The sequence below is a fragment of the Eumetopias jubatus genome, unplaced genomic scaffold (genome assembly GCF_037043125.1).
Source record: "Eumetopias jubatus isolate StellerSeaLion01/CBP00866 unplaced genomic scaffold, mEumJub1_p1.0 scaffold_10, whole genome shotgun sequence".
Classification (NCBI taxonomy): Eukaryota; Metazoa; Chordata; class Mammalia; order Carnivora; family Otariidae; genus Eumetopias; species Eumetopias jubatus.
In genome coordinates, this window is record NW_028274816.1 from 78,846,381 (window position 1) to 78,871,865 (window position 25,485).

Genomic DNA, 25,485 nt, shown 5'->3' on the forward strand with positions numbered 1-25,485 from the left:
GAGAGTATGAGCAGGGGGAGCTGCAGAGGGAGAAGCAGGCTCCCCGCTGAGCACCCTGGGATCATGACCCAAGCCGAAGGCAGACACTTAACCAACAGAGCCACCCAGGTGCCCCACTCATCTGGGTTCTGGAGGCAGATGCCCATTAATGCAGGCGGCCTGGATGAAAGTCAGCGGAGCCAAATGTCTCCCAACCTTTGGTTCTGAGGCAGGGTCCCTTCGTCGTGTGGGCATCTTTCCTTGGGAGGACAGCTGCCGGCAGTGGCTGTAACGGTGGCTCATGGGTTGAGCAGGAAGAAGAAGGTCGCAGAAGCCGTCGTGGGAAATGGTAGAGCCGACTAGGAAGCAGAACCTGATTTCTGGGCAGCACTGAAAGGCCTCTGGGAAGGAGAAACGACACAGAGATCTTGGGGCTCTTCTCGAAAAGTATTTTTCCCACTAGCTGTTAGCAGCTAGGCAAGGAAGACCGACCTTCCGGCCGATCCAGGGGTCCCGCACTTCTCGGGCACTGCAGATGGCAGGGCAAATGGGTTACGGGTGTTGGTGGGTGGCAGAAGCGCGGGACCCTAGAGTCTTGGGCCTAATTCCAAGGAGCAACTCAAGAGAAAGCTCTCCTTTCTGCCAGGGTGTGTACTGCATACAAACGCAGTGGCCTCCTCTGAGAGTGGTCGCTCGCCCCCGATTGCCCAGGACTGCGGGGAGGCAAACCCCGGAGCCGGCCCGCAGCTGGGCAGACAGCTGGGCAGACAGCTGGCCCCGGCTGGGCCGATCCTCCTACCGCCACGAATACACGGACGCAGAGCACCAGACCCGAACCGGGCCAATCACAGCCCCTCCCCGAGAACCGGTATCTGGGGGCGGTGCGGCCGGCCGGGGCTACGCTGGGCGGGAGGGAGCCCCTCCGCTGGGGACGTGACCTGGGGACTGAGACCCGAATACCGAGAGGGCCAAAGCACGGGCACCGGCGCTAACAGGCAGAGGGCCCGGGGCCGCGGCGAGCCGGGCCGCGCTCGCGCAGATCACACGGCCGCCGGCGGCACCCCGGGCCGCTCCCGCGAGCAAGCCCCCCGCCGGACCCCCGAGCCGACTCCCTGCACGCCCCGCTCCCAGGATGCAGGCGTCCGCGCCCGCCAGGCCGCAGGCGCTCGGGGGAGGGGGCTGACAGGCTGTGGGCCGCGGGGAGGGGGCGCCGAGGGCGAGAGGGGGGCGCCGCCCGCTCGGGCGCAGGTGGACGCGGGGGGCAGCGACCGCGGCGCGCAGAGCGGCCCACCCCGCGGCGGAAGTGCGTTCCCGGGGCCGGTCTAGGCCGGCCGGAGGACCCGGCTCGTCGGTGATTCCGCGGGGGGACGCGGGCGCCGCCGGGCGCCGGGGGGCGTCTCCGGGGAGCGGGCCCCGCGGGGGGCGGCGGGGGGCGCGCGGGGGCGCGGGAGGGGCGCGGAGGGGCGCGGCGCGGGGCGGGCCCGGCCGGGGCGAGCCGCGTCCGGGCGGGCGAGGGGGCGCGGGCGGGCCGCCCACCTGTTCCTCCGCCGGCGGCGGCGCGCGCTGATTGGCCGAGCGCGCCGGAAGTGGAAGCGGCGGCCGCCGCCGCCCGGGGGACCGAGAGCTCGGCGGCGGGGAGTGCGGCGCAGCGCGAGCGGGCAGCGGGCGGCCGCGGTGAGACGTCCCCCCGGCGCGGCGCGGCGCGGCGCGGCGGGGCGGGGGCCGGGCTCCGAGGCTGCTGCGGCCCGCGGGCCGAGCGCACGCACCGAGCCGGCCGTGTGACCTTGGACTTCTGCGCCCCCCCAGCCCCGCCTCCATTTCCCCACCTGCCCCGGGAGGGTCGTCCCCGCGCGGGGCGCGCTCCTGGCCTCCCGACACCCCAGCCCCGAGCGGGCGGCGGGGACGCGAGGGCGGGTGGTGTCACCGCCCCAGCGCGGCTCGGCGCCCCGGACACTGGCTGCTGGGGGGGGTTGGGTGACGGACGGGAGCCCGCCCTGAGCGCGGAGGTCGTGGAGCCGTCCTGGCGGGGGGAACGGCGGGGAGGACCGGGGCGAGCCGGGAGACGGCGCCTGAAATGACCAGTCCTCCCGGTTTGCATCGCGGCGTGCCGGGCACCGGTCTCGGCTCCTCGGGTCCGAAAACAAATGAAATATCCGGTTAGTCCTCAAGGGTGCCGCGGACTCGTGGTGTAGAGAACGCATTTGGACAGATTGACGTAAGCGGTGTTTATCCGGGGCCCGGAATGCGCCAGGCCCCGGGGTGGGGGGAGTACCGGGGTGCACGGACGGTACCCTGGAGTGCCTGCCAGGAGGTGAAGGGGCCTCGGGGGCAGGGAAGAAAGAGGAGGGGGCTGTGTGTGCCTGAGCCCAGTCCGGGGGATGTTTGGGAAGCGCACAGACTGGGCGGTGGTAGTCCAGGAAACGGGGATAACCTGTTCCAAAGGCCAAGACGCTGGAAGGAGTAGCCAGTGTTTGGACTGCAGGACCCTCCCTGGGCATGACTGCAGCTTCCAGCGCTCAGGCGAGAGCGTGGGCCAGGAAATGGGCACAGGGGCCGGGCCAGGAGGGCACCGTGAGCCGCCTTGAGAAGTTTGTATTCTGTAGGCGTTGTGGGGACCGTTAACAGGAAGCGGCATGATGACAATTCGGGGACAGAAGCAGAGGGGAGTGAAGTGCAGTTCGGAGCACCAGCCGAGAGCCTCCTCTCTGCCTGTGAGCGCACACCCTGGGGAGGAGGAGATCCTGGTACTTGTACAGGATGCTGCACATTTGGTAGGATCTGGCCTTTCACAAGTTACGGGAAAGGATATCCGTTAAGATGCTTTTGTGTCTGGAAGTAACATAATACAGCTCAAGCTGGCTTTCTCCTGCAGAGCCTGCAAGGCCCCTGCCCACTTCTTTGCTCAAATGCTCTGTAAAATGATTTGAGAAGCTTTGTATCCCCATAGCTACGCGTAAGTCGACTTCCAGAATGTTTCACCATAAATTTGAAGAGTTGCAAAGGATATTTTGAGTGTATTGTGAATTTTGGCATTTCAGAATGAAACCTTGGGGCCACGTTCCGGGATCCCTGCCCCGAGACTCCATGTGCTCACCACATTCCCCTCCATCTGGTCGCGCCCCACGCCTCCCTCCCGTCCCCACTCCATTTGTCTGCGGTTCTGCCGCCCCATCTCCACTGCGCCCTGGCTGACATCCTCAAGTCCCTCACTCCTTCATTCTTCCGCCGCCATATCCAGGCTGTGAGGAGTGGAGTGTTTCCCCATGAGCCTGAGGCCTGACAGGTGCCTGCGCCGCTGGGAAAGTTAGCCCAATGGATGTCAGCTCTGGCTGGCGCGTGAGGGGCTTCCGGAGAGGAATACAGCAATATTATTCCACAAAATGACATTCCTGTCGTGTCACTGGCAGAAGGCAAGTGGAAGGAAGGTCAGGGGAGGTCACGTTTCGTTGGGGGAGACTTTTTGGATTTGAATTTTGAACCGGATCTTGAAGCTGGGGGCAGATACGCTGGCCCCGTTGTGCCGTGGACGAGTGCGCTTCCGTGCGGTTCTGTGAATTCCTACTTGGTGAGGCGCCGACGGTAGGCAAGCTGTAGGAGCGATGTGGGGTGCGAAGGGGACCGGAGAGGGGGTACACAGGGGGCGAAAAGTAGCAGCTGTGGGACTGGTGCGTGGACGAATGTTATAGCGAGACGTTTATTTAAGGCTGCAGTTCCCAGCTCCGACGGCACCACAAACGAAGAGCGTAGCTGATCCCCCGCTGTGGATCCTTACTTATCTGTAATTTGCGAAAATCTCAATAAAAAGGAGAAATCCAGCTTTTGGGGGCCTGCCCTTATTCCGTGGGACGGTCAGAGCCCAGGTTGTGGGGGGAGTTGAAGATTGCAGGCTTTTTTAGGGGAGCACCAGAGATTCTGCGACTCAGGGATCCTGTGAGGAGATCACGCTCCTTCCAGGTGTCTGGGGTGGGCAGTGCTGGCGACCTCGGTCCGTGGAGGTCACCCGACATCACCACTCTCCCCTGCGCACGCGGCCCAGGCTCTCCTGCCCATGAGTGTCTTCGTTTCCTCACTGATTCCGTCTCTCCTTCTCTCCAAACCTGTCTCTCCTCCTGCGCCCGTGCCATGCCTTCTAATACGAACATGTCGCGGGCGCTCCCGTCAGGGAAGATCCGTGGACCTTTCATCCAGACTCTTTGGAAGCAGCAGATTTGTTCATCTGTCTGCCGCCACCTGGCTCCCCTTCTGTTCCACTTCTCACAGGCCCCCTGTGACCCCTGACTGTCCCCGTAGGCATTTTCCAGGGGCCCTGGGTCGTTCTGGATGCCGTGGCCCCAGTGACTCGGTCGCTGACCATCCCTTCTCTTGGCGGGCTTCCCTTCCTCCTCCCACCCCTCTGTCATTAGGGTCCAGACAGGAGGCTGCTCGCTCAAATTAGGGTAATTGAGGGAGGTTTCCTTGCAAAGAGGCCAATTACCGATGACCCAGGTGTGGGCTTGGTGTTGAGGTGTTGAGCCCGGGCCTGAGGAGACCCGAGGCGTGAGACCATTGGGTCGGACAGACTCCCCAAGAGGAGTAACGGCCTTCAGTGGAGGGACACCGCCAGCCCAAGGCAGCCTCACAGGAAGGAATCAAGGGAGCAAATACCCCGACCTGACTCCCCCCTCCTCCTGGTCCCCCGCTGGGGCTCCCCACGGCCGGAGCTGGAGGCCGGGGGGCCTGTGGGTGTCTGCCGCGGAGCATAGCCTCCTGGGGTGGAGAGCGGGGCGGAGAAAGGCAGGAAGATCTGGAGGGAAGGCTGCAAGGTAGCGGCAGAGCTTACACGTTGGCCTTGGCTTTCTGGGTGTCTGGCCCCGTGTCCGGCAGCTCTCCCACGGCCCTCCTACCGCCTGCGCTGTGTCCTGTGCAGGCTGTGTCTCTGGCCCTGGCTGGTATAAGCTTCAGACTGGGACATTTTAGCTGATTCCTTGATACTCTGGATGGATGCCTGGAAACTTGCTTGTACAAAACAGAGTTGACGGGTCCTCTCGCATCCTGAACGAGCTGCTGCTCCCGTACCCCCGGCCTCTGGCCCTCCTGCTCATCTGGTTGCATACGGGGAGATCCGTGCGCCATCTGTGACCCTGCCCTCCTGCTCTCCCCGAGTCCGGTCCCCGCAGCTCTAGCCAAGGCTCACAGAGTTTGACCCCTGAACTCTTTCTGCAGCTGTCGCCTCTTCATTCCGACTACTGTCGCTGCCCTGGTCAGAGCTCATGCCCCTTGCCCTGGTGCGTCTAGGCCTGCAAAGTGGCCGCAGAAACGCTCATCTGGCCATGCACTGTGGCAGTCTTTAGCTTAGAAACCGTAAAGGCCCATCGCTGCCTGTTTCCGCCCTGAGAGTCACCTGACAACAACGATCACTTCTACCAGCTGAGGATCGTATTCCTCAGATTGGCTGCAGTGCCCTGGACGGAGGCCAGGCTCCTTCTCCTAGCATTGGCCCTGCTTCTGTGACAGGGGTAGCTAAATCCCCAGGGCCACCGTGCCAGTTAGGAATAAGTTTGGCTTCCTAAAAACAAGACAAAAAAACCACAATGGCTTAAGCAAGGCAAGGCAAAGGCGTATTTCTCTCTTAGATGAAAAAGTCCAGGGGCGCCTGGGTGGCCCAGGGCGGCCTGGGTTGAGCGTCTGCCTTCGGCTCAGGTCATGATCTCAGGGTCCTGGGATCGAGTCCCGCATCGGGCTCCCTGCTCAGCGGGGAGTCTGCTTCTCCCTCTGCCCCCCCCCGCGCCCCCCCCCCACTGTTCATGTCTCTTTCTCAAATAAATAAATAAAATCTTTAAAAAAAAGTCCAGAGGCAGGCCTTCCAGGGCTGGGATGGCAGCTCCATGGAGTCGCCAGGGACCCAGGTTCCTTCCAGCTCTGGTCCCATCCTAGGGTCTGCAGGGGACACTGCTGTGCTCACGGTCCAAGATGGCACCCGCCGGCCACCCGTCGCCCCAGGCCGAGCGTGGAAAAGAGTGAAGGCATTCCCTCGCCCCTCAGGAGACTTCCCCGACATCCCATCCACTTCCGTCTGCATTTTTCTGTCTCACCGGCCAGAGTTTGGTCATGTGGCCAAACCCAGCCACAAAGAATGCTGAGGAATGTACTTCTTTAGCCAGGTTCCTTGCTACACTAAATAAATTCATTATTCTGTTGCTGATGAGGTGTGGAAGAACAGATATAGGGTAACAACTGAAACTTCTGCCACAGCCTTTTGGAAGTTTAAAAAAGTAGAGGCTTTAAGATCTAAGAAAAGTATTAAGAAAATTCTATAAAGAGGCCGTTTATAAAAATCAGTCTGTAAAAGTAGTTAACATAGCTACATTTAAAAAGAATAACTGCTTAGAACATAGAAAGCTCACTGAGAGGAAAGACATACAGAGATGTGACAGATATAGCAGCATCAGGATACGTTTGGACATTTTACAAAATGATGAACTTATTTGGAGAAATATGGAGACAGGAAGTATTTGGAAAAGACGGAGCAAGAACTTCCTCTCACGTTGTAAAGATCTGAGGAAACAGCTGCGGTGGGCCGAAGCTGTGGTCCCAGGGCAGGAACAGGGCAGCGGAACTGAAGGGAGTCTAGAGACCGAGCCCGACTCAGAGCATCAGGCTGTGGTGCGGGCGGCGTTTGCGTCCGTGGGGGAGGGAAGCGCAGGCGCGGGTACGGCTCGCCGGCCATCTGGAGGAAATGAAGCTAGAACAACTTCGTCCAGATGGAAGGGAGCCAAGAGGACTGACTTCTCTTGTGGGTCTGGTTCTGGCCCAGCCGTGGGACCCTCTGGACGGTCAGCGGATACGGCCCCGACCTGTATCCCGGTGAGCGCCACGGGGCTGCACCGGGGAGGGTCCCTGTCTCTCGTGATCGGCGTGCTGTCTTTGCTGCTTCTCCCAGCCTTTCCGTGGCGGACCCTCTGTTCCCACTTCCCTTGCCAAGCCCAGGTCCCCCGCCAGCTCACCGCTAGAATCACGGAGCTTTCGTGAACGTCTCTCTCCTGAAATCTCTCCCTCTGATGATTCGTGTCGCGCTTCTCAGTCAGGGGCCGCTGTCTGTTTGGCGTGCCCACCGTCCCCCCAGGCCCCTTTCTTGAGCAGCGTCCCGTCCTCTCACCAGACCCCAGGGCTGCTCTGGGGTGCGGTCGGACTGCTCCAGCCGCCCTAGCTTTCGCGTCGGTCACGTGTGCTGTAGCCACTTCACGCGCCTGCCCTCTCTCATTTCAGATTGTGAGATGGGGACTGAGCACGTGGAGGTAATCCCCAAGGAAGAAGTTTCTGAAGAACCTGAGCCACGTGTGGCAGCGTCAGAGAAACTTCCCAAGGTGATTTGCCAGGGCCGGGAGTTTGGAGGCGCCCGGGCAGAAGACGCGGTGGAGAGGCACTTGAGAGCGTCCTTGGACGAGAGCGCGGAGCAGGTGTCTCCTCGGGGGAGAGGCCTTGTGTCGGGGCTGATCGCCTGTAAGAGGTCCCCGTCGGGCGCGAAGTCCGGGGACAGCGACGAGAGCGAGTGCGTCTGCAGCCCTGGCCCGCGCCCGCTCCCGTCTCAGGCTGACCCCCCAGCCACGCCCGTCCGTGCCTGCGCCGCCTCCCGCCACAGCCCCGTGGAGAACTCCGAGGCTCACAAGGCCCGGAGGAGTCCTGTGGGAGAAAAGCCTCATACGTGCAAAGAGTGCGGGAAGGCCTTCAATCAGAACTCGCACCTCATCCAGCATCTGCGGGTCCACAGCGGAGAGAAGCCCTTCGAGTGCAAAGAGTGCGGGAAGACGTTCGGGACCAACTCCAGCCTGCGGAGACATCTGAGGATCCACGCCGGGGAGAAGCCCTTCGCCTGCAGTGAGTGTGGCAAGGCCTTCATCCAGAGCTCACACCTCATCCACCATCACAGGATCCACACTGGGGAGCGGCCGTACAAGTGTGAGGAGTGTGGCAAGGCCTTCAGCCAGAACTCGGCGCTCATTCTGCACCAGAGGATCCACACCGGCGAGAAGCCGTACGAGTGCAACGAGTGCGGGAAGGCCTTCCGGGTCAGCTCGCAGCTCATCCAGCACCAGCGCATCCACACGGAGGAGCGGTACCACGGGTGCAGCGAGTGCGGCAAAGCCTTCAAGCACAGCTCGGGCCTCATCCGGCACCAGAAAATCCACACCGGAGAGAAGCCCTATCTGTGTAACGAGTGCGGGAAGGGCTTCGGCCAGAGCTCGGAGCTGATCCGCCACCAGAGAATCCACACGGGGGACAAGCCGTACGAGTGCAGCGAGTGCGGGAAGACGTTCGGCCAGAACTCGGAGATCATCAGACACATTCGAATTCACACCGGCGAGAAGCCCTACGTGTGCAAGGAGTGTGGGAAGGCCTTCCGGGGGAACTCGGAGCTTCTGAGGCATGAGAGGATCCACACCGGCGAGAAGCCCTACGAGTGCTTTGAGTGTGGGAAGGCCTTCAGGCGGACCTCCCACCTCACGGTGCACCAGAGGATTCACACGGGGGAGAAGCCTCACCAGTGCAACGAGTGCGCAAGAACCTTCTGGGACAGCTCAGAGCTGCTTCTCCACCAGAAGATCCACATTGGGGAGAAGCCGTACGAGTGCACCGAGTGCGAGAAAGCCTTCGGCCAGCATTCCCAGCTTGTTCTCCACCAGAGGACGCACACGGGCGAGAAGCCCTATGAGTGCCAGCAGTGCCGGAAGACCTTTAGCAGGAGCTCCCACCTGCTCCGACACCAGAGCGTCCACTGCGCGGAGTGATTGCCCTGGACGTGCCCCAGCCCGACCTGCCGCGCCCAGGCCTGCGGACCCCGCGAGGGGACACACGTCCCCCCGCCGACTTCCAACGCAGCGGCCGAAAACGGGGGGACGCTTCTGTGAACAGTTCACGGAGAAGTTTCAGGATCCCGAGTTAAATCGTAAAAGCTGTCGGAGGCCTTCGTGTTTCCTCTGTCCCCTTTCGCACTTGGTCCGCGCTCCCCGAGTGGGTCCCATCGCTGCCGGGGTCTGTACCAGCCACGTAGCCCAGCTCGTGACTTCTCGGGAACCGTGGAGACCCGCCACCTCCCAAGGGTGACAGCGCTGACTCTTGGAAGGTTAGGAAGTCGTGGCGGAGGACACACTCCGTCTTCCCGGCCACGGTGTCGCACCGGGACCCTGATCGAGCTTCTCCTAGCTTCGACATCTTGCAGACGTGATACGAAGGTTCCTTAGACAATGGCTGAAGCCGGGAAGCTTGGGGACCCCCTCCCGTGAGGCCTCCTCGTCCCCCCGCAGAGGGTGCAGGACGGAGGAGACAACAGGCCGCTTCTAGGATGGCAAGCGAGGCCCTTAGCGTCCCGAGGGGCTGGTGGGTCAGGTGGGGGGGGGTGGGTGCACAGAGCAGCCCATGGGCAGCTGTGCCCCGCGGGGACGGACGGATGGACGTCCTGCTGGGTCGTGTGTCAGCAGGTAGCAGAGGGACTGTTGCAGCCTCACCGTCAGCAGGCACCTGGGCCCTCGCTGGGCCTCGCCCCACACCCCGGAGCCCTCCGCCGTGGCACCTGCTCTCGCTCGCCCACGGCCCAGCAGCCCCCTCGCCTCCTGCCCACGAACGCTCTGTGTTCTCCTCGGGCGTCCACGCGTCCAAATGTGTGGGGCACCGGGAGGCGGCTGGCCCCAGCAGGCTGGCGCTGCTCCTCGCGCTCGGCCCCTGACGGCGCTCACCCTGAGAGGAGGGGCATGAATTCCGTGAGCTCCAGGGTCTGACCAGCCCTGCGGTTGTGGACTTCTTAGATCTAACATGACACATCCTCGGTGCTCTGTTGTTTAATCTCTTCTTTGTGACGTGATTACTAACCCCTAGTGTTTCCCGAGTTTTCGCTGTGCCGGGCCCAGCGCCAGACACTCTCTGTGCTTATTTTCACAGCGTCTCTGATGTGGGTCTCCTGTAAGCGGCTGGAGTGGGTACCACGTGGGTACCATAAAATCCACCTGTTTCCCGTGTTCATTGAATGATCTTTAATTCACACCGTTGCGCATCGGCCGATGGGGTGGATGTGGGTGCCCCTGCGCCGATGTCAACGACCAGGAGCCGGGGGGACGTTAGGGGGCTTGTCCGAGCTCCTGGGCCCCGTGCTGTGCTGTGGATGGGCAGGCTCGCGGCCTCTGTGTGTGAAACCCTGCGCACGTTGGTGTTTTTACTACGTGGATTTGAATGTCATAGATTTAAATCACGTCCTTGGAAACAACCACTCACAGCCAAAACCCAATAAGTGGGTTTACTCTGAGCCCCAGTGTGCTCCCCCAGCTCAGACCCTTCGCTTGAGAAAAGGGCCGTATGAGTGAACAGCACGCCGCATAGCCCCCCATCCTCCGTCCCTCCTCTGGTGTCTGGCGGTCGGGCCCCAAGCGGGAGGGATTCTCCGACTTCCCTCGTCCTTATGGGGATGGCAGGTGCAGTGTGCTCTCTTACTTGCTGCTCAGGTTCAAGCCGAAAAATGCTCCCCGACCGTGTCTCTGTCCTGTGAAGCCTGGATGGCACCCGTCCCTCCAGCTCCTGGTCCTGTGTTCACGTGTTTGATGTCCACACTCACCCCTGGTCCCGACAGACAACTCAGCCCCTGCTTAAGCTCACGCCCAAGAGCCCGCTCCCACATGCGCCCAGGTGCCGGGGCCAGGGGAGAAGGGCATGCACGCTGTACGTCCTCAGACGTCCTTTGTTGGCCAAACCACGGCTGGTTTTGCTCTCTCCCCGCGCCCCCCACCTCAGGTTCAGCCACCTCAGCAATGCCCAGTCCCTCCCCACCGGCCCCACCAGGGCTGTGGCCACTGCTTGGAAGGAGAAAAGGCCCTCCATCAGCAGCCCACTCCCTGGAACATGAGAAGGCAACAGTGACCCACTCTCGCTGTTGTACTTGAGCATATGCGTGAAGGGGGAGGTCTCCTCTCATCCCAAGAAGAGTCCGCGTTTCCCAGGAGGAATTCTGGTGAACGCGTCTCTCCACCTTGACGCACACGCTATGCGCACAGCCCGTAACTTCGCTCCCTGCCCTCGTCCGCCTCGCACCCACTTATCTCAGGGAGACTGGGACCTTCCCCTTCTGCCGGCCTCCCCTCCTCTCCGCCTACTTGGGACTCGAAATCTGCCCTGTTACTGTGAGTGATAATCGTACGTTCATGCAGGTAGGAGTCCCATCGAGGAAGTAAAACACGAATTTTCTTAGTGTTGGAGCTTTGAAAACCAGGCTTCACAATCTCAAAGACCTCCCTAAATGCCCAGAAATAACTTTTGAGGATTTTTAGCTGCATTGGTACACATTCTCATCTTTTCCGTTTTAATGGTGTCCTGACACGTTTGGTAAATTGTGTGTCCTTACAATTTTACTCACTTGACGCCTTCCTGATGTTTATTATCCCCAAACACGTTGTTCCACCGTGTCTTCGTGTGACCTCCCAGGCCAGTGTCATCCCCGTCCCTGAGGGGCACCCCCCCCCAGGGCCACAGCCACCTGCCCTGTGCTCCTGCTTTTGCAGAAACTTCACTCTATCCTCTGCCCTCTGCTTGGCTTGGTGAGATCCTTTATCGTTCACAACGGGGCCCATGTTACCGATTTCGTTCATCGATCATAAGTGATCTATATACACATCCACGTTTTTCATGATTAACAAGGTAATATTCTGGATCATCTGGATGGTCCAACTTTTTTTTAAAAAATCCCCTTACTACTGAGATTTCGGGGCCAGTGTTTGAGTTGTTACTACCGTCAGACTCATTATGTGTTCTTCTAGGTGACTCCTGATCTAAGGCAGGGCCCTAAGCTTGCGAGGTCAGGGATCCTTGAGACTCAGGAAGGCTCTGCCTAGAAGAACGTGCACAGGACCTCAGGGGACTCACGGGCCACCTGAAACCCATCCTTGGACCCCTCTGTAGTCCTTTACCTTGCCCCTGAAAGCCAGCTTTGACCTTTGAAAAACATTAACCCAGAAAGCCGCCATCACTACCCCCTCATCCGGGGGCCTCAGCTTTGGGGATGAAGCTGTCCAAACGACCTGCCTCGGGGTGTCCCTGACAGTGGAGGGAGCCGGAGCCTCTGGTGATGACCCCAGGGAGGAGCCCCAGTCACCCAGCACTTGCTGACTGCCCGCGAATGTGTTAGCACCTGTGCACCGACCCCGGGGGGCCCCCAGAACAGAGGGGGTGGGTCTAGCGCTAGGAGACTGCTGGGGCCTTGAGCAATCCAGTTGCGGGCAGCACCCCCAAAAGGTGCCTGGGGCTCTGAGAGGGGAGGAGGGCTGGGGGCGGCCGGCGGGCAGGTGAAGCCTGTCCAGGAACCTCGGGCGCCTCCCACATCCCCGTCTCCAGCCTCCTCTGGTGTGGACAGAATGCTCATGTGTCCTTGTTTGTAACACGCTTTGCAGGCAGTGTGGACCAGACTCACCCCTGGCACCCGCCACGTCTCCAGAGCCACCTTCTGCGCCTGGCCACCACCTTGCCTCGGACCATGAGGTAGGAGCCCCACCGAGTGAGGCCCCGGCCCGTGGGGGTCCCGGGGAGCAGTGGGGTCGGGGTGCCGGGCATGCAGCCAACTCATGTGCAGAGGCTCGGGTGTCCGTTTTCCGCATCCTGGGGCGGACTTCATTCAGCAGCCCCACAGATGCTCCCGACTGCCATCCAGGCCCCTTCACACAGTGTTTAATAACAAACTTCGATTTCGTCTCGCTTGCGGTGGGAACGGATAGACTCAGGTGGGGAAGGCAGGGCTGGCTTTAGGAAGAAGGCCCTGTGGTCCGAGGCTGTGGGCGGGAGGGCCGGTGTGGACGTGTGAGGGCCGGCATTGGGATTGACCGTTTGAGGCCTTCTGCATAGAGGGAGGTTGGTTATGTGTCAGATGGGTAAGGTCTGGGCCGGCTCCTGGGCAGACGACCCCAGAGATCACCAGGAAGGGAGCAGAGTGTGTCTATACCCTTGATCTGCTGGCTTTGTGGGGCGCTCTTTAAACTGGACTGCGGGGGGCACAGGAAGGGGGCCTATAATCCACATTCCGGTCCCAAGTCAGGGAGTGTCCGGGGAGTCCCCGGGCCGCAATGGATGTGAGGAAGACCTGGGAGGTCTTGAGTGGAGCTGGGAGGTGCTGTGCGTGGGAGACGGTCACACCGGCGGGAAACCCTAGACACTTCGCACCGGGGAGGCCCTTTGAATACCAGTGTGGAGGAACCTCTGGTCTCGACACCTTCCGCGTCACGGAGCGTCCACCGTGCGGGGCCATCTGGGGCTGGACCGACGGCAGGACCCTCGTTCTGACCTAAAGCCTTTTCTCTCCTCCTCCCTGGGGTCAGTGGACCGCACACGCCCTCTGTGGCAGCTCTGGGTCTTGCTCTGGCGGACGGGCTGCAGAAGGGAATGTAGGGCATCAGGCCAGGGCTGCCACCCCGAAGTGAAGAAATGAGTGGTCCCCACAAACAAGAGGCCATGAAGGGTGAACCCCAGGAGCTGAAGGGAGAGTCGTGGTACCTTGCTGCCCTTCATCTCTCTGTGCAGACCCACTCTCCCCCCAAAGGATGCTGGTGGCGTGAGAGTTTTGTCCCCCGTGGCGTCCCTTCGTGTGACGGGGTCAGGGAAGAGGCTTTGTGCGGCTGCGGCAGCTGATCCACGACGCCATTTCCGCGAGTACGAGCGGCCGCGGGTGCCCGGACACCTGCCGCTTTCAGCACCGGGACAAAGAACAGAGCAGGTCTCACCTGTGCCGTCCTCAGAGTCTCTCTTTCATCACAGCCTTTGCCGTTTTATCTCTTTCCTTCCCGTTTTTACACGTTACTTCCGTCTTCCTGGACAGACTGTTGCTGCACGGCAGCCGGCAGCAGGTGCACTCCTCTGCTCAGGATGACCCTCAACGCTAGCGCTGGGCAGCTTGTGCTTACCTAGTCTGTACTGCGAGACGAACCACGTATGTCCTCCGGACTCGGGACGGGCTCTCACCCCTGCTCCTTCCCTCTTGTTCGAGCCACGTTGGCTCGGGCGATGCTGGAAATGCAAATGAGTCGAGGGAGAAGGAGCCGTTTGTCCTCACGGTGGCCCGACAGCCAGGGCGGCCAGTCTGGGCTGACCCCCAGCGCGCCCGCGGCCTCTTCGGAATTCAGTGTGGACGGGATTACCTCGGTCCGGCCTTGGGTTCCCGTGTCCTCGTCAGGAAGGCGGGGGCAGCGTCTGCAGATACAGAATATAGACCCATGCACCTGAGAGCCCGTCACCTGGTACGGAGCAGGGGCCCTGTAAATGCAGTGCCGTTGTCTCCTTTACCCGTGGTCCTTCTTCGATCTGCCCCAAGTTAGGGTGCCTTCTCACCAGCGCTTGAGCTCGAGGAGAGTGCCGGTCGTGCCTTCGCCTCCGCACTGGCCGCTAATGCATCCACGTCAGCGCGCCGAGCAGCCCTGTGAGCGGACGTGGGGTCCCGTTCCCACACCGGGTCTTTGTCAAGTCTCCCCAGTGGGTTTACCAGGAAGTTGCGAAGGCCGTACGTTCGGAGGTCCCACATTCCGCCGTGAGGGTGCTCAGTCTTCAGACTTCCCAGTGAGCTCGCACTTCCTCCCACTTATCAATTTTAGTCCTCGTTCCTAAGATGAAATTCCACAGCACAGCCGATTGTGGGTACTCATGACTGCTCTCAGCCAGTCTGATGTTGATAGTGTGTTGGTGTGTTTCTTCCGTACAAACCCGGTGCTGGTCCACCCTCCTTCCATCCGCGGGTTGATACTTTCCATCAGATTTAGAAACCGTCAGCGCCGATCGCTTCAAGTATTTTTCTGCTTTCCTCTCTTTTCCCCTGGGACTCTAACCACACGTTATCTAACCTCCAGTGATTGACGGTGTCCCACGGCTCACTGATGCTCTGTTCATCTTTTTTTTTTTTTTAGGTATTTTGGTAGTTTCTATCCCCATTTTTCATCTCAGACATTGTAATTTTATTTCTAGAATTCAGTTTATGTCTTTTTAAAAAAAGATTTTATCTATTTTATTTGAGAGAGAGAACACGAGCCGGGGGGGGGGGGTAGAGGGAGAGGGAGAAGCAGACTCCCCGCCGAGCAGGGAGCCCAGTGCGGGACTCGATCCCAGGACCCTGAGATCATGACTTGAGCCGAAGGCAGATGCTTCACAACTGAGCCCCCCCAGGCGCCCCTGCCTTGAAGTTTTGGCAGCATCCTAGTCATTGTAAATTTTATGTTGTTGGTTTTTTTTTTTTTTTTAATTCCTTTCAATATTTTTGAGCTTTGAACTGGGATGCACGTAAGTACTTGGAAAGAGTTTGGTTCTCCTGAGGCTCCATTTCCCACTTGGTTGGTGGGACTGAGCAGCCTTGAGGCCCAGGGTCAATATGGCCCGTCCCTGCAGTAAGGCCCCTGTGTGGCTCTGCGGGGTGGGTGCCCACGGCAAGGGTTCTCCACTCCAGCCATTCCCAGACCTGTGTGAGCGCCAGGAACGCTGCCTGCGCCTCCCCCGGGTTCTGTCGCTGGCTCCAGGTGGGGGACGTGGCGGCAGCCCCTGTGTGTGAGGCCTGGGGTCAGCTGGCTCTCTCCTCTGTGACTCTTAGCTCTGTCCCTTCAGCTGGGCCCAGCCTGGGTCTTACCTCACCTGTCCCTCTTCCCTCGGGGCGCCCTGCCCGGCACCCCCTGTCATCCCCTGTTCTGTCTGGCTTCCTAGTTGGCTGGGGCGGGGGGGATGGTAAATCCAGTCCCCGTGACTCCGTCACGGCCGGAAGCATTAGTCCTGCCTGTGTGCGGAGATGTGCTCGCCTGCTCTATAAGGCTTTTGTTTATGCTGATTTTGTGGGTGAGGGAACTGTTTTCATGTTTGAAAGAAAGGCCATCATTTCTCATGGTTCTGTTCTGTAGTCAGGACAGAATGAACTTAATTCCACGTTGCTGCCCAGGCAGCGGCAGCAGGCGGGTCTCAGGGCCCAAGTCCCCACCCGTCTGCGGAGTCTGGACCCCCCTGCCCCACACTTCAGGTCGGGAACGCTTCGCCCCACTTCCTCCTCCTCGCCCGTGCAGTTTGTTGAGCAAACAAGGAGCTGTGTGAGCACGGGGTCGGAAGGCATCCTTGGGTTCAGATCTTGGCTCTGCCTCGGACACGTCACGTGACCGTGGACAACCAGCTGAATCTCCTCGTCTCTTCATCCGTAACACAGCAATATAAAGCAAGCCTATTTCTTTTTTCTTTTCTTTCTTCTTTAAGATTTATTTGTTTACTTTAGAGAGAGAGAGGGAGCATGCACGCAGTGCGAGGAACAGAGCGAGGAGAACCTCCAGCAGACTCCCCGCCGGGCACGGAGCCCGACGTGGGGCTGGATCTCACGGCCCTGAGATCACGACCTCAGCCGAAATCCAGAGTGGGACGCTCCACCGACCGAGCCAGCATCTCTTTACTCTGCTTATTTGATGCCTGGTTTTCTTAGGTTGCAGTCCCCGGGGAACAGACCTCGAGATGGAGCGTTGGGGGGCGCCCTGGGGAACATCTGGGTGAGAGAACGGGCCGCAGGAGGGGGCAGGGGAGGAGCTACGCCAGAAGCCTGCATCAGCCCAGGGGACGTGCAGGGAGACCTTTGGTGGCCGGGCCTGTGAATGCACCTCCCTTGCCTCCCCCCGTCTCCGCCGACCACGAGGCGGGGTGCTCCGTCCCACGCAGCCGGTCTGCCTCCGCGGGAGGGAAGGAGCTGCCCTTCTCTGTTGGCAGCGGGCAGCTAGGATGGGGAGGGGCTCCCGCTCCATCCACTGCCCCCCCACCTGCGAGCCCCCAGCACAAGCTTCCTCTGCATCCAGGCAGGGCTGTGCTGCTCTTTGTCTCCCCCTGCTTCTCCCTGTGGAGCCAAGGAGAGCGAGGCCGGGGAAGCGCGCTCACCGGGGGCTGTAAGCTTGTGAATGAAGCTGTTCTAGCTGCAGTTATTCCCTGACCTTGGTCTCGTTATGTTAAAAGAGGGTCCGGGGCGCCTGGGTGGCTCAGTCGGTGAAGCGTCTGCCTTCGGCTCTGGTCGTGATCCCGGGGTCCTGGGATCGAGTCTCGCGTTGGGCTCCCTGCTCCGCGGGGAGTCTGCTTCTCCCTTTGCCTCTTCCCCTGCTACTGCTTGTGCTCATTTTCTCTCTAATAAATAACATCGTAAAAAAAGAGGGTCCAGGGACTGACTGAAGCTCGCATCACCTCTTTCCCTTCCTGTGGGCACACAGGTGCCTCCCTGGCGCGTGCACCTTGCACTTTCCCGAGGACGGGAGGGCTCGTCCCACGGGTGCAGTGGAGTACGTGCACCTGTTAGGTAGAGGACAACCTTCTGTGCGCATTTCCTACCGGCCCCAGCAGACGTGCCCTCCAAGTCCCTGGTGTGTGTTTGGTTGCTGAGATCAGGGAGTCCGTTTCTTTGTCTCCTGCTGGGGACAGAAGACCCCCCTCCCTGTTAGCACAAGTTCTGTTTATTCAGCTGCCTGGCTGGGGACCCCCTGCTATCAGCTCCAAAATGCGCACCTGAACACGGTCCCCTCCACACAGAAACGGACAGATGCTGATCACATGAGGACAGCACCACTGACCCCCGGGACCCCCCCGGGTGCAAGGAACTCTTCCTCTAACACAGTCAAACTGCACACACAGAGCCTCCGTTCCTTTGTACCGAGACGTCAAAAGAGACGTTCTCAGGTCAGTGTTTTGCTTACAAAGGATGCCTCTGGTTTCACTCTTCTCAGAGTCCCGTTCTGCAGCCGGCATGACGGCTGATTCTGGAGTGGCCCCCCCGAGGCCAGCACTCATCCACACCCTTGGGCTCCGGTCCTCACCCCCCGCGCCCTCTAGAGCCCGGACTCCCTCCCCCAGTCAGTCTGCAGAAGGGGGGGCACGTCCCCTGGGGGTCGAGTGCCGCTCTTGCCACATTCTCACCACAGTGAGACTTTTAACTGGGTAAGTGGCCATCCTGCGAGAGGTTCGCTTCTGGCCTCCCCGGAAGACAGACGTGGCCATGTAGTTAAGTTTCCACGAAGGAGGGGGGCACCTTCCCTGACACTTGCTGAGAAGGAAGCCGATTGTCCCTGGGACTGCCCCTCTGCCTTCCCCGTGAGCCGCAACAGCCCCCATGCTTCAGCCACGCAGAATAACAGTCTAGCCGGGGGGTGGGGGGGGCAAGAGCAAGGGGGAGCACGTGGGTGCCTGCGCTGAGCTGCCTCTTAGGCCAGGCCTTGGCAAACTTCTGTAAAGGGCCAGATAGCAAATAAATAGTTTAGCTTTGTGGGCCACATACAACCTCTGTCACTCTTTCTGCTTTTCAGAACAGAGAGACAATGTAAAGCCCTTTCTCAGCTTGTGGGCTTCGAAAAACAGGCCACAGGCTGGATGTGCGTTGAGCCTGTAGGCTGTCGCGTGCTGACCACCCGTGTCCCTCTGGACATTTATGATCAGCACAGGCGCTGTGACCTCCGGTTTCCCACCTGGGCCGATTGGCCCTTCTGTAGGTGGCCTGCCCGTTGCCCTATTGATGGACACCTGATCGCCACGGCACAGTGCAGCCCAGGACGCCTGGGCTCACGCGGTCCTCCTGCCTCAGCCTCCCGCGCAGCGGGGACCGCGGGTGTGCAGGCCATCGCGCCCGCCCGGCTACCTCTGGACATTTCTGGGAGCGGGGATACCGCGGTATCGTGGGGGGGGGAGGGCTTCTCCAAAGAGAGGACACCGAAGCAGAGATCTAAGGCAAGGGGTGATCCCTGTTCCGATCTGGGCAGAGGGCATGGAGGGAGGAAGGGTTCGAGGGGGGAGTGACGTTGGAACCCCGGGCCGGGCAGCAGCGTGTAGCCTCCTGACCCGCAGTCTACTGGGCTGCGCCCTGCTGTATACAATCGCCTGTATACATTTCCACTTTGCTAGCGGGCACAGCTTGGCCGGTAAAGGGCGCTGGAGGGACGGGGCAAGAGGAAGGGGCTTCTGGTTCCTGTCGCTTTTCCTTCCCGTTCTCACGGGGTAGCACCTCGGTGAACTTCACCACCCGCTGGGCCGGAACTTGTGCTGGTAAATATTCAAGAACCAGTTCAGAGAGAGAAGAGCCCTCGTTTGTGCTGCTCACTGACTTCCCTGGAGCGAACCCTCCCACCACCTAGTGAAGTGCGGTTGGGGAAGGGAGTGCAAACCTGGTTCTTGCGAGTCCGTCCAGACCAGCTGTGGCTCACAGCTGGAACCACCGCCGTTGTCCAGGGAGGTCTGACCTCAGTCTTGGTCGGGATGGGGGGGCTCTGCTACATGTGCTGCTTCCTTGGGCACTGTCCCTCTCCTAGAGGTGGCACTTGTCCCCACTCTGCCCTTCCTGTGTTCTTTGAGATCTCGCTCTCCTAGGTCACACTTCTGCATATTAGCCTCTCCCCGTCCGAGTGACTCACGCGATTTGTCTCGTGCCTGGCCCTTTGTGGCTGTGACCTTGTCCGTGGAAGCAGACCAGCACGGGGTGGAGACAGGGCCGGGAGCAGAGGCCACGCACGGTGCTCTTATGGGAATGAGCACGGCCCAGCGGCTGCCGCACCGTGCCCCGCCCGGGGCTTCAGCGAGTAGGCATTTGAATCCGAGGGCACAGAGTGATGGTCTGCAGGTGGCACTAGGTAAATGGTTTTTCCTAAATCAAGGAAGCCGCAGGAAAGGCCTCCAGGAACTTACACCTTTTATGGAACCCAGTCCCAGAACTCACGAGACGAGTAGGATTCTGTCCGGGGGGCGTTTTCACTGGCAGGATGCGGGGCAGGCTCTTTTCTGGAATGAACTCTCGGGGGTCTCGCGAGCTCTGAACCCCACCCGTAGTCGCCCCCACCCTCCTTATACACGAGGTTTCTCCGCACCGCGAATTCTCAGATCCCGACTTAGGTGCAAGCGTGCGCGCTGACTGAGGACCTTCCCACGGTGAGGACCCCCCGAGGGCTGCTTCCCCGAACACATCCTCCTCCGGCACCGAACAAGATGGGCGCCCACCGCAGGGAGCTTCCCGCACTCACGATGCTCGTGGGGGTTCTTCCTGTGATGCCGAAGGAGGGTGGAGCTCTGTTTGGACGGTTTCCCACAGTCACCGCTCTTTTCTCCGGAAGGAACTCTCTGGTGGGTTAGAAAGTGTGAGTCATAAATGGAGACTTTCCCACACACCCTACACTCAAGGCCTTTCTTCCCTGTGGGTGTCTTCTACCGGGGACAGCCATCTGCCTGCCACCTTGGCCCCGGGGCCGCACCTGTCCCTGCCCTGTGGGGTCTCTCACCACTGCCTGCTCTAAAGTGCCCCCGGCCTCAGAGGTGGTTTCAGATGCAGAGGCGCCGCCGGTGAGTCCACTGCAGGAACGAGTGCTTGTGACAATGAGCCTTTGTCCCTGGACCCTGGGTTGCCTTCTGCAACAAGGGCTGGAAAACTACACACGCCTGTCCTGGGGGTATGGAGACATGGCACTTGGATTAGAATTTTTACTCCTTTTTTTCAAAGATGTTATATATTTATCTGACAGAGGACAAGCAGGGGGAGCAGCAGAGGGAGAGGGAGAAGCAGGCTCCCTGTGGAGCAGGGAGCCCGATGCGGGGCTTGATCCCAGGACCCTGGGATCATGACCTGAGCCGAAGGCAGACGCTTAACGACTGAGCCACCCAGGCGCCCCAGGATTTATACTTCTGGCATGAAAATAAAAGCTTAAAAAATATTCAGTACAGAGGCGGCACAGTCAGCTGGGCGTCCGACTCTTGGTTTCGGCTCAGGTCATGATCTCGGGGTTGTGGATGGATCCCCTCATCGGGCTCTGTGCTCAGCAGGAAGCCTGCTAGAGATTCTCTCTCTCCTTCTGCCCCTCGTGCTCACGCTGTCTCTCTAAAATACATAAATATTTTAAAAATATGAGAGTAAGTATTATCCTCAAGAAATTGGGGAGTGGCCAGCTGATGTTGTGGGGGATGGAAAACACAAGAAAGAAGGGTCGCAGGGTTAGGGAAGGGCAGGAAGTCCGCCCCTCCTGACTCTGGAACCCTTCCCTCCGCTCGCTGCCCCATCAGCAGACGGCCACTGGAAAGAATCCCCCAGCAGCTAGCTCCCTTATGGCGGGGACGGCTGCCCGTTCCTGCGTCCACCTGCTTGGTGCTGCCTCCGCCTCTGACCTGCTCTTTAAAGAAGAGTGCTTTGCCCTTTTGCTCTCAGACATCCATAACACTGTATGTTTTAATTGTTTGTGACACTCTCCGTGGTCCAAATAGAGGACAAAAAAACCACTGCTTGAAGGTGACTCAAGAGCATTCGATTTAAAAAATACACTTTCTTGGCACGCCCGGCTGGCTCAGTCAGAGCGTGCCCCTCTTGATCTCAGGGTCATGAGTTCAAGCCTCACATTGGGCATGGAGCCTACTTAAAAAAATAAAAATTTTAAAAAATGCATTTTCTCTACATTAAATGCTGTGGTTTAAGAAATCTGCAGTGTATTTGCTGGGGAAACAACCACAGCTAGCTAGCTTCTTTTGAAAAGTAAAGTACCCAGTTGATAAATGAGTAGAGATTTAGTAAACAAGTGAAAGAGACCCCCCCCCCCAAAAAAAAGTCTGGAATAAAGGGAAGGAACGCTGGGAGCTAAGAATATACTTCTGGAACAGACTCTAAGATCGATCTCCATTTCCAGTTTTCCCCTGCTGTTGCTAAGAGGACTGAGCCGTCAGATGCTTCCGTTTGGTGGCGGGGTTGTGATGCCCAACCAACTATGAAATGGAATCTTCTTGATGAGCAACACATCACCTTGACGGTCCCTTGGTTCCTGAGGCTCTGGTCTAGGCTCTGCCCCAGGCAGGGGGGGGACGACGCAGGCGGGGAAGGAAGCGATGGGCGGGAGCTAAGTGCTGACCTCCTCGTTTCTAGCAGGGGTGCGGGCGGCAGATAAAGGTGACCATAGGCGTATCTTACACCGGAATGGCTTGATAGCTTAGAGTCTGTTTTGGGAGGCCTGGGGAAGTCAAAAGAGAAAGGATCTGAAGGCTGGCCTCTAGCTCAGGGAGTGATGAGCTGGGAGTGGAGAGGAGTGGGCTTGAGGAGGCAGGACGGCAATGAAGGATTTCCTGGGGGGGGTGTGAGGGCTCCCTGAAGCTGGCAGGGGGGCGGCGGCGGCGAGGCTTCGGAGCCAGACGTGGTAGAAGCTTTATTTCATCTTTAGGGCCCCCCTGTGAGGCAGTTTATCAGTCTCCCTCACTGTGGAGGTGACCAAGCAGCCTAAGTCTGTCAGAATGATGACGGCCAACTTCTGAGCACCTCCTGTGTGCCCTTAGACTCCCTCCTCCTCTCCCTCCCGAGTCCGGCTCTCCACCATGCTCTGGCAAAGGCTGGGTCTGCGTGGGCTGGAGCTGGATGCTCCCCGAGGTGCCTTCCCCTCCCACGGCTCTTTCTGTGCATCTCGGGCAGGATGGTCAGGATCTGCTCCTCCGTGTGCCTCTCGGGCCTCAGCCACTCACAGCAGAGCACCCACAGTTGGCCCAGGGGCTCCAGGGGAGCCCGAGTCTCCTGGGACAGCTGCCTGAACCACGGGCGGGAGATCTCCGGACCCGGAGAGTGGTTCTCTTGTGGCCTAGTCTCGAACTCCCACGTCTCGCTCCGGCTCTGGCGCCATCTCCATAACCGTCCCTTGATCCTGTGTGCACCCACGGGCCAGAGTTCTAGCTGCTCTAGTGGTAGAGCCATCCTGGCCTGGACTCGCTCTGGAGAAGGCCCACACCCGCTGCAGGCTTTCAGGGGCACCCTGCAGCATAAGAAAAATCATTCTTCTTTCCGCGCTCATTAAACACAGCTTCGACAAGGAGCCAAACCCTGCAATCCTTTCTTCTCCATTCCTCCATCCGTCTCCAGGATCCTGTTCCACTAAGAGTCATGCCCTTGAGAGACTTGCAGTCTGGTAGACAGATACGTGTGGTGCTTTCCACGATACTAGACAAAGGCTAAGAAAGAAAACAAAACACAGCAGGAGGAAAAGCGTCTCTGGGGCCCACAGGAAGACACAGGCTTCCAGTATCAGAGCCCAGACGCGAGCCGCACTCGGTGCGACCTAACCTGCCTGTTTCCAGTGATGTTTCCAGTGACTGATTCCAGCGCACGCGAGAGGCAGCCTCCGACCAGGTGGACCCCTCCACCGTTTCTCAAATTTCTGTAGTGGCCACAGCAAAAGAAACATTTTAATTCCATCGAGGGAATAATTCAAAGGCCTTGGATCTGCAGCAGTGCCCTGGATACAGGGCCCCCAGGAGCAAGACGGGGTCTCTGGGAAGGCGTCCAGCATCAGGAAGGTCTAACGGGGAAGGAGAGGGGCCCCCGGGGATCCCCCAGCTGGATGTCCCCTCCAGCCTCACTCTCCTCCCTGGAGCATCCCCCCCCCCCGCCGCCCTGTGCTCCCTGCACTGCCCGGATGACACCTGCCGCGGACACCTGCCCGGACCCCTCCATGCAGCCGGCGGAGCGCCGGCCTCTGCTCCTGCCAGGGCTGCCTGCAGAGAGCCTTCCGACCGGCACAACCACACAACCCGTGAAGCTCCTGACCACCGCCACGGCCCTGAGCCCGCAGGGGCCTGCGCTCCCGTTCACAGCCTGCCAGGCACCTGCGCAGCTGTCCCTCCCGGAAGCCCCCCCCCCCCCCCGCGGAGAGCGGGTGGGGGGGGTGGGCGGTGAGGGAGGGAGCCACGCCCATTGGTGGGGGAGGGGGAGACCCGCCCAACAGTGGGGGAGGGGAAGGGGAGCAGGGCCCAGCGAAGGAGGAGGGGAGGAGCCCCGCCCAGTGATGAGGGAGGGGAACCGAGCCCGGTGGGGAACCGAGCCCAGTGGAGGAGGGGAAGGAACCCCGCCCAGTGGTGCGGGAGGGGAGGGAGCCCCGCCCAGAGGGGGAGGGGGAGCACCAACCGGAGGGGGGAGGGGAGGGAGCCCCGCCCGGCGGTGGGGGAGGGGGAGGGGAGCCCCAGAGGGGGGAGGGGGAGGAGAGGGAGCCCCGCCTGGCGGAGGGGGAGGGGAGGAGCCCCACCCAGAGGAGGGGAAGGGGAGCCCCGCCCAGCGGTGGGGGAGGGGAAGAGGAGCCCCGCCCAGAGGGGGGAAGCCCCGCCCAGCAGAGGGGGAGGGGAGCGAGACCGAGAGTCTTGGTTGCTCGGGGTCCTCGGTCCCGGTGGCCCCTTTCCCATTTGCTCATCACAGCGGAGGGAGAAGTGACCCTCAAGGAGGAAACATCCCCAGCCACGGGCCTGCCCGACTCCCGTGGGTCACTAAAAACAATTCCTGGGAGGTGAGGGGAAATCTCCGGGCCTGCTTATTGGAGTAGGGGTTGGGGCTTGGGACGGAGGAGACCCAGTCCTGCCATCTCGTTTCCCATCAAGAATCTGACCTGTGAGTGGTAGGGACGGTACCTCTTATGAGGATGGAAAAGCACACAGCTGCCCACATAGAATGTACTGCAGCTTGAGCAAACCAGTGAAAATAGGAATTCCTTTAGATCAGAAGAGGAAACCAAAGCAAAATCACAAACTGTCTAGAAGGCGATTAAAAGAACGCTCCCTGGAGAAATCTGTGGGATCCAGCAGCAGCCGTGGGGACACTCTGTGGCCTTCATTACCTCCCCGATTACCAAATACAGATTTAAAACAAACATTCGTCTTCAGACATCTCAAGAGCTTAGTACAATAAGCCTGAAGAAATAAGCATGAGTGGATTAATAAAGATTAAAAACTGCAATTATTGACATGGAAAATTGAAAAATAATAGAAGGCATGAATCCAAATGCAGACTCCTTTGAAAATAGCAATAAATCAACGTAAAACTTAAGAATTATAGGAAGGAGAAATAAAACATAACTACAGAATCAGAAGACATGAAAAGAATTAGAGGCCATGACATCCTATTTGAAAACCTACACGAAGTGGATGGTCTTCTAGCAAAATATAAATTATGAAAATTGTGTGTAGCAGCTAAATGTGTGATTCAGGGGTAGGCTATCCCAAGGAAGTGCCACAGAAGAATTACATTCAGATGTCACATGAAGTACTACTTTTCAGGCAAACAACATTTTTAAAATGGGAACCATTAAAATATTTGACTAGAAACCAGCCCCCAAGTTTAATTTGAAATAAATGGATACCTCTCCCAAGCAAAATAGAGTTTAACCTGTTTTTTTTCCCCTGCAATAGATAGTTCATGGTTATGTGTAGAGGGGAAAGAAATGCAAGAATATTACACACACTATGCTCTTGTGATGAATATAGTTTTCAATAATACAACTAGACAGTTATAAGCGTGGACACTCATTTGTTGAACAAAAAATATATATGTTAATCTGGGCCTGGGTTGAAGGTGAGCAAATACAAAAAAAATAGTTCTTTGCTTTCAAGAAGCTAAAAGTGTGGGATGCCTGGGTGGCTCAGTTGGTGAAGTGTCTGCCTTCAGCTCAGCTCATGATCCTGGGGTCCTGGGATCAAGTCTGCATCAGGTTCCCTGCAGTGGCAAATAAAATCTTTAAAAAAAGAGTACATTAAAAAAAA

At 59.1% G+C, this 25,485-nt stretch overlaps 1 protein-coding gene across 6 annotated transcripts in view; it reads left to right on the top strand.

The window, feature by feature from the left end:
* The window catches only part of ZFP3 (ZFP3 zinc finger protein), a 42,052-nt gene that overhangs the window by 13,211 nt on the left and 3,356 nt on the right, over nt 1–25,485 (top strand). For 2 of the 6 annotated variants that reach the window (XM_028125114.2, XM_028125118.2), the window contains one exon: nt 7,225–9,972. In XM_028125114.2, the coding sequence (XP_027980915.1) occupies nt 7,233–8,744 (1,512 nt within the window). In that variant the 5' untranslated portion in view covers nt 7,225–7,232 and the 3' untranslated portion in view covers nt 8,745–9,972. Of the gene's footprint in view, nt 1–1,580; nt 1,654–5,798; nt 6,823–7,224; nt 9,973–12,383; nt 12,472–25,485 lie in introns of those variants that run through there. The other 4 variants (XR_003612552.2, XM_028125115.2, XM_028125117.2 and 1 more) reach the window with 4 other exon arrangements.